Source organism: Argopecten irradians, chromosome 3, assembly GCF_041381155.1.
Source record: "Argopecten irradians isolate NY chromosome 3, Ai_NY, whole genome shotgun sequence".
NCBI lineage: Eukaryota > Metazoa > Mollusca > Bivalvia > Pectinida > Pectinidae > Argopecten > Argopecten irradians.
Genome location: NC_091136.1, coordinates 25,485,370 through 25,494,916, shown reverse-complemented (window position 1 = coordinate 25,494,916; position 9,547 = coordinate 25,485,370). Strand labels below are relative to the sequence as shown.

The window sequence follows — 9,547 nt, the reverse complement described above, 5'->3', positions numbered from 1 at the left end:
AGTTTGCTTGCGTTTTATTGGCTTTAAACCAAATTACAAATTTTGAATGAAGTCAAATGTTCACACGCTGTTTTGTCTCAAAACTATGCAGAATTGTTTATCAAAAAGTCCCTGTAAGTGTTAACCTCGGCATACACTGACGGATAGATCGTTAGACAGCCAGACGCGCCCCATGACGTCACTCCAACAAGTCCCATGGTATTGCCATTTGCACACACCAAAGGTCCACCACTGTCACCCTGTTACATGAAAACAAATACTATATCTTTCCCGAATATACTGATTTAAAAAAAATCAAATGTTAATTCCTTACGAACAACTAAGTTGATTTTAAAATACTATTACCTTTCTCATTATTTATATCATACTCTATTATAAAAGTTCTTATATACCACACATATACGTACTTTTTGTGCCAAGCAATAACATTTTACAATCCTATTTTATTGATAAAATACATGTATATGAATATATCCTTACATTACATGCACTAATTGGGGTAGCACCATCTTCTGCTTGAAGACAAATGTGACACGTGTTACATAATTCTGGAGGATTGGCGTCAGGCCTTGGACAACCATCAATGTGTTGGTGCAATACTGATGGATCTGTCCAAGGCGTTTGACTGCATGATGCCTGGGCTTGGTAGTGTCACACGTGTGTATTACAGCTGAAGTTGATCGGCCGATTGGCCACCATTAGAAAACAATTACCTGGCCTTTCAATACATTTTGTGATTACAGCTAGTGAGCATTACATCAAAAACAAACACAGCTTACAACTGTAAATGATTTACTCACGTTTTTAATGTTTAATAGGCCTAACTGTCCCCCAAGTCACAAAGTTTGCAATCGTAATGGCCGCCATTTTGGATAATTATAATAGTCGGCCCGGATCGGTACAACTTCAGGAATTCATTAAAAATCATGTTAAAAAATAGGAAGGGATTTTTTTTCCAGAATTTTTGTGTACATTTTTGAAAAAAATACATTAATTTATGAAAATATATTAATAGTAAATATAAATACATTTTAATCAATCAAATTTCAAAGAAATTTTCACTTTTTCTTTCTCTCAAATAAGATATATTTTTTATTATTTCAACTGATACTGAACAGGTTTGACAATTATTTTTTTTTAATTTAGTACTTCTGTTGTGATGAAAATTAAGTAAATATTTCCATTCAATTAAGCCCAGTATTTTTATATATATATTTCAATAAAAGATATATGAAATATAAAGGTATTAGGATTGAAATACATGTTTAATTGGCATTCTTAAATGTTTCCCCTTCTTTTAATCAATATAAAAGATATAAAAAATTGTCCCCGTGAAGAATACCCAGGTAGATCGACACGCGACCCGCAAATTTCAATTGGCGAATCCAATTTTTGACCCAGAGCTAGGGATGCCATCCCCCACAATCTGCCGCTGGGGAAGCTGCAAGCCTATGGGCTGGATGAGGCTGCAATCAGTCTCATGAGCAGCTACCTCAGTGACAGAAAGCAGCGGATTCGGCTCGGCCCCAGGGTCAGTGACTGGAAGCTGCTCAGAAAGGGAGTTCCTCAGGGGTCCATAGTCGGCCCACTGATTTTTAATATTTTTTCTTAATGACATTTTTATTAGCTTTTTAACAAACTGTGTATTGTATAAATATGCTGATGACAACACTTTATCCTACATCAGCAACTGCCCAGTCCAACTAAAAAGTACCTGGAAAATGAAAGCATATTTTTGATTGACTGGTTCTCCAGAAATGGAATGAAAGCAAACCCTAGTAAATTCCAGGCAATATGTTTCGGAAAGAAGTCGCATGATAACATAAAGTCATTTTGTATTGGGGACCAGAACATTGAATGCGATGACTCTGTAAGCTTATTAGGTGTAGAAATTGATTCATTTTTGAAGTTCGACAACCACATTTCCAAACTATGCAAAAAGGCCTCCAAACAATTAGCTATTTTGAAAAGAATAGGAGGAAACCTTACCAAAATGGGCAAAATGACTATTTATAAATCTTTTATTACTTCAAATTTTCATTATTGTCCCTTAGCATGGCATTTTTATGCCTCAGCAACACAAGAAAGATGGAAAAGATACAAGAAAGAGCTCTGCGTTTTATTAAAAATGATTTTACCTCACCTGTGATAGATATTTTACGCAGAAACAAACTTACATTTTTACATGTCATCAGAATAAAGTCTATGGCTGCAGAGGTTTTTAAAATTTTAAATGGCTTAGCACCAGATTTTTTAAGTGACCTAATTATTAAAAATGACCCTATGTATAATTTCAAAACAGAGAACACAATCAGAAAACCAAGAGTTAACTCAACCTCATATGGAAAAAAATCATTTCGTTTTGAGGCTGCCCAGGTGTGAAACAGTCTGCCGAATGAACTCCGGAAGGTCGATAATTATCAGACGCTTCGCAGAATGTTGCACAAACATAATTTTCTACTCTTAGTGCTTTTTCATATATCACATGCATATGTAAACATTCTATGTCTGAAATCCTTTTAAAGTGCTCACTACTAAGATGATTTTTTTTTTTAATTTATTGTCCTGTCTCTGCTTGTTTGTCTTATTTTATAATCTGCGCTTTTATGTTTTCTTCTTACTATCCACATTGTATGTATTACAAACGTGCTCCATTTGTTTTAGGTTCTGCTATATTAGCATGTATTCTGTCAATTTTTAACCTATACCATATTGGTATTGTATGTATATACGAACCTTGTCCAGCGTTTTTAAGTTTGGTTGGTAGAATGTAGCATGGAACTGTTCATACAGCATCTCGTTTAGCTTTGCTTTTTTAACATGTCCCATAGAATGTATCTACTATATATTGTGTGTTTTCTGTTTTGAAACTAAACTACATGCTGTGATAAATTTAAACTATTCATAACTTGACAATATTATTACTATCCTATCATTTACATTAATACAATCTCCTTTGTTGTTATAAAATGTTTATACCTTTGTTTGTCGTAAGAATAGCTCTACAGAGCTAATGTTATTTCATTGTATGCATACAACACTAAATAAAACCTCTTGTATCTTGTATCTTGTATATGTTATTTCCCCACGTGTTCTTGTACGTACTGTCCGTCAAAATCTTCACATCAGTACCTTGAAGGGTTTCCGGAAGAGAGAAATATGTGTACGGGTTTTTAGAGTGATTATCATCTACTATGGTTTCAATGCCGTCAATATATATTAAATACATATCATAGGAAGACTTTAATACAAACAAAGATTTCAACTGTAATTAAATATTCCGTATTTGCACATTACAGATTTATCTGTCCTTGCGGGTAAGTATTGATTGTGACGTCATGTGTCCAGTAAAAATGTCATTCTATGATTCGTTTCTACAGTCATATTGATAAATGAATGTGGATTACTATAATGATATATACGTATCTAACTTTTCAATGCATACATGCCGATATACTCAGCAGTATATTGGATTTTCACAATCGTTTTTACCAGAGTTAACATCGAGATAAGACACATGAATTGATGACAATATTAGTTCTCCACCTCCTCGTTGGAAGCAAACGAATTTTTGCAACCAATGGGGAAAGATTCTGATTCATTTCAATGAACTTCAAGGACAATGATGTTATTGGCTATTTATCTTGAAACAAATCTACGAAATTTTAAACCATCTTTTCTAACAATTTTAAAGATAATCACATCACGCTTTGCAACAGATGGAAGAAGAATGAAAAAGATCATTAATAAAAAAATCTTATCATATTAAAACAACAAAGGTCTTAACATGTCATTGATTTGACGTAATCTTCTTGGAGCATTTTGGATAGTGCGATAAAGATAGTTGCAAAGTTTATGAATTATATGAGGAAAACGAAGAGATATTCCAACTCAAACTAGTAATCTCGACTACTGTATATAGCTCTTTCCAAGTTAGGAATTATCCTGGGTAGTAAATGCAGCAGTGGCCAGAAACAATTATTACTTGTGCCTGAAGTTCGTCCCCAACCGGTGATTCTACTTGTCAATCCAGCCTATGCTCCTAGAATTTAGGGGAATGCCTTCCGCGTTACTATCCAAAGTTATTGCATTCCGCGTTTCTATCCAAAGTTATTGCATTCCGTGTTACTATCCAAAGTTATTGCATTCCGTGTTACAATCCAAAGTTAATGCATTCCGTGTTACTATCCAAAGTTATTGCATTCCGCGTTACTATCCAAAGTTATTGCATTCCGCGCAACTATCCAAAGTTATTGCATTCCGCGTTACTATCCAAAGTTATTGCATTCCGCGCAACTATCCAAAGTTATTGCATTCCGCGTTACTATCCAAAGTTATTGCATTCCGCGCAACTATCCAAAGTTATTGCATTCCGCGTTACTATCCAAAGTTATTGCATTCCGCGCAACTATCCAAAGTTATTGCATTCCCAGTTACTATCCAAAGTTATTGCATTCCGCGCAACTATCCAAATTCATTCCATTCACCGTCAGTACTGCGATGTCGTTCGGAAATGCCCCAGATTCTGAATTGTAGTTTGGATGATGTTAAATAAATACAATGTAAATGCAAATCGAATTTATTGCTCAAAATAACATATATATACATTTTCTTTGAAATCACTTTTTCTCTCATCATAACTTTATTGAATGTCTTTTCAACTGCACATTATTTTCTTTATAACCTTAAATCAGGATTATAGAATTCCTCCATCTAGATGATTTATGATTGTATGGGTTGCTGTTTTTTGACCTGTTCAGATTATTCTTCAAACTGGGGACAAGTCAAATGCAATTATATCCATTTATAAACACATTATTAACACTGTTGATACATAATACATATGAAAATAAGGACATTTGATTTGGTTATTTTTATATCATACAGAATACTAATGATGCGTGCATATTTTAGTTAACAACGTCAGTATCATGGAGGACACAATGCTCACCATGGTTACTTTTGTGACTGTGGTTACGGATCCACCGCTTAGTCTATTTCCGCTGCCATACCTTACGGAATAGGATCCACCGCTAAAAGCCAAATACATTAATGTCATGATTTACGTGGTTCGTCAGAATAGAATGCAATGAGAAAAGGTGTTCTTCATTTGTTGATATCTGAATACGTTAAATGGATTTTTTTTGTTTAGACAGAAAACAATGTTGAAATTCTTAACATACAATGAATATTCGGAAAATGATTGCACGTGTTATTATTAGTCTTATCATTGAAATCATCTTTACGTAACTGTGCAGGAAGTTTCTTAACAAATATTGTCGCTATTGCCGTATTTTCGTGGTACTTCTGATCGAACTAATGAATTTTGATGCCTTAATGGTTTTTTTAAATCAATTAATCTCACGGTATCAATACAGTTATTTTGTGCTAGGTCAATTATTTTAGTTTGTCTGTTAATAGTATTGAAAATAATAAAAATATTAAAACTTTTATTATGGATACATCACTTCTCAGTTTTAGAGATGATTTGATCTATCGTTAAATACATTGATAAAGATAGCCTAAAAGATACTTTACCAAATGAATGCCAGAATCTCTGTGTGAAACTTTGTTAATGTTAAAAGATGACGTAATGATAGTCAGCTACTGGGCTGATATAATGACAACGCGGTACGGATAAGACGACCCGCAGTATCGTATATTTCAGAATTGTTAAAAAAGTGCCGATAATTATGAGATTAAAATTATGCTAAAGATAAGACAAGAACACCATACAAAGTATTTACTTTCATTTAAATTTCTACAAAACGAGACATAAACAAGATCTGTACGGACACTAGTAAAATCGAAGGGAATCAGATCACGCGTTTCACAAAAATAATGTTCCATTACATGTACTTTGTTAAAATCAGACAATGGTCCTACGAAAATATGTCGACATCGACCTAGAAAGTTTCAGTAATAATCACAAAGAAGAGTCGGGACGGAGAAAAGTATATTCACATCAGATAATATTCTCACTGTGAATATGAATATTTCTATTTTGTTATCATCATTAATTAAGTTGTAGTGTAAGAGACAATACAGTCCTTACCTTCCGTCTACACAATGTGCGGCTGTTATAACAGCAGTAGAATTTAGGATGCTTCCGCCGCAGATATGACTGTTACTGGATCGGAGTGATACCTGCCAGGGATTGGCGCCGATTGTGGCATCATCCCCGTTGACAATCCTACTTAAATTCTTAAATTAAAATGGACATTTAGTTGACAGTTTTGTTTTTTATTCTTTGATGTGTTATACTAAAATATATTCTATCTGGATTAAAGAACCAAGTCTCCCTTAGAACTATATAGTGTTTTATTAGTCTTTTACAGCCATTATACCATCTATTATTTATTAAAGCACACTGTTAAATGTAGTATAACACAGTATGATATGATCAAAAGTAACATTTGACGACATATACGATTTGGCTCAATACGATTAAGCAGGAATAACATATAAGCTGTATCCATACCCGAGCCAAAGTCACCTATGTTAAACAAATGCAATACATAACCACAGAGGAGTTGGTGAAATTATATTTAAACAAAACATGTACATCTCATATACATTATATTTCCATTATTTTATTCATCTGATATCCAATGACTTTGTCGATATTTTGTTTCTGTTTTCACAAGTGTAAGATGGAGAACGTTTTATTGGCTGTGTCAGTCTGATGAGTTCATGAATGAACATTAGTGAACAATGACGTGACGTCTGGAGTTAAGAAAGCCTTGACAAAAAGGCAACATATTTTGATGTTCGTCGAAATAGTTTGTTGTAGCTATTGTACAGTAGAGAAATGAATCATTTTTAGGAAACATCTTATAACTTATATTTTAATGGGGCCATTCATTGAAGCTAATTCTGTTACATAACCATGAAGCAAAATATGACATAAATGATTTGTTCTACATTCCTTATGAAACATATAACAAGAAATATTGACATAATCTAGACATTGTTAAGAATTTTGATTGATAACGTTGAAATTCCAATTCGTTGATCAATACGATTAAGCAGGTATAACATGTAAGCTGTATCCATACCCGAGCCAAAGTCACCTATGTTAAACAAATGCAATACATAACCACAGAGGAGTTGGTGAAATTATATTTAAACAAAACATGCACATAATAATGTTAAAACACTACTGTAAAAGCGATTTGAGTAGTTCTAGACAAAAATTTCTATACTACACTGGCTAGGACCAGGGTTCGGCATACAAGACGTCCAAGCACAATGTGTAATGGCGGACAGCAAGCGAGTTTAAACATTTCACATACATTTCACTACAGTGGACTTTTCTGGTATAAGTCAGTAAAACCAACTAATCTAATTTCCATTAGAGCTGGTTTGTTTCCGATATATATATGCAAATTTTAATGTACTCTTAGACTGAATTGTTCCTTTAATGTACATATCACTCACTGAGTAAGTAATATGATAAATGTTGAGATATTCTGAAGAAAAATGGATCATATGCTATTTACAGTTTAATTCTTAACAAGCAATAATTTAGTTATTTTTGTTTTCAACTATAAGACTTATATTTGAATAATGGCTACAAAATCCACGTTCAAGCGATAACACATTCCTTAAATGTCTTGCACTTGTCTTGTTGAGATAAAAGAGAAACTAGCATGGATTTAGTATAAATAGCTCTACATATCTAAATATTTTTGTTTTTGCAAATTAATTTGAATCTACAAGATATACAATTTTGTCCTAATCCTATAGGTCAAAAGGCTTTTTAAATGGATTAAATTGTAATGATAATGGCAACTAAAAACAATCAATTCCATTGTCTTCTTGTTGATATGATAAGAAAGGAAACCCTAAAATGCATCTGCATCTGCACCATCTCACGTCCTCGACGTCCACACCTGTCAAATTTATGGAGTATTCAACATGGTAAAAACACAAAAGATAGAACAAATGTGAAGTCTATGTATTTTCATTGACGTAGAGTTGGCAGCTGTTTTATGATGTTATATGATGCGGTAATATATCAGTTGAAAAGAAAATATAACACGTCACCACGTTATCATGAATTTTTCTGGTGGCTGGTAAGCCCTCTATATTTGACGGACAAGTATGCACTTGACTATATGAAGAAGCTAATGTAAATATAATTTTACTTGAGAGATTCGGAAAGGGATATCAGGCAAGAATACTAATCGATTATGCAATTGTTCTACCTTTATATTGTAATAAAAAGTATATATCGTTACGGGTTTAAACACGTACACGTTACAGTTTACTCACAAATTTACAGAAAATTCTTTATTACGTTTCTGTTGTCTTTAACATTACATACAGATATATATCTAGGATCTCGAAATTCTCAAACTTACGTTAGGTGAATAATGCATTACGTACAACGTGTAAAATATCGTTATAATAGCACATACTAAAACAAATATTGACTAATTACTTTGTCGAGTTCAATCTGCTTACTGAAATTCAGTCGCACTGCCAACAATCCAAATGTATCTGCTGGTAACGTTACAGTAGGATGTCGTTATTCCTCTATTAGCTATTTTCATTGACACACACTCGTTTATACCCCGACAAAGACAGAATGAATTAAAAAACGAGGGGTGTATATAAGCACAGCACCGAATCTAGGACAGTATACGATATACTGCATGTTATATCAATTATATTTTTAATAGTCTACTCACCCTACGCGAAAAATGACCAAACCTCAAAGAAATTGCAACAGAAACAATTTAAGTGTTTTTAGTTAATAATATTATGACATAAATAACATATCAAAAATTATCATATAAGAGAAAATGTGGATTTTTTAAGGTCAAAAGCGAAAAATCCTTGAAAATCAATTTTTGATTTATGGTCAACAAATATAATTTATCGTATTTTGCCACAAAGTGCTTGCAAAAACAGTTTGAAAATAATAAAAATTGATTAAAAATTTTGAACGAAAAAAAAAGTTTCTAAAGGTAGTTTAGGATTTTTCCACTTTTGGAAGAATTGTCTTGCACAATTGTATGGCACATTAATTCACAAAACGTTACGCTCAACGTTAATTACGCCAGTGTAATAATTGAAAAAAACCTCTGTTTATCTAAATTTTAATCGGGGAACAAATAAATCAATGTAGAAAGAGAAAATCTTAAAAAAAAACACTATTAATCAACGAAGCATAACATTTTGTGTGAGTTGACTTAAAGGCAATGCATATTAGTCGGACGATCTTTTACAGACAGTACACATTATCTGCTGTTTCTCTTCTAGTTGTTTAAGAATATATTGTACAATCAAAATATATAATTAAGTTCTTCAGTTCTTCAGATGAATATAAATATAATATTTTGCATGAAGGCTAATGCTCACAACACATATACATATTGTAGACAACCACCCCCCACCAAAAAATAAAATCTAGAAGCTTGTAATTGTGTCTTAAAATGATATCGTACAAAGTAACAACAAGGATTCTAGCACAAGTGGTCACAACATATAACGCATATTCCCTAGAACTTATACACGATATTTACATTATTCACACGAT

The 9,547-nt window shown here is 32.9% G+C and overlaps 1 protein-coding gene across 1 annotated transcript; it reads right to left on the bottom strand.

The window, feature by feature from the left end:
* On the bottom strand, positions 1–6,210 carry LOC138319589 (chymotrypsinogen A-like; the record flags this gene model as incomplete). The annotated part of the gene is made up of 6 exons (XM_069262740.1): positions 1–239; positions 481–650; positions 3,052–3,270; positions 4,466–4,549; positions 4,957–5,033; positions 6,056–6,210. Coding segments are annotated over 6 exons (861 nt in total), but the record flags the coding sequence as incomplete, so codon positions are not given.
* Between the last annotated feature and the right edge of the window lie 3,337 nt (positions 6,211–9,547).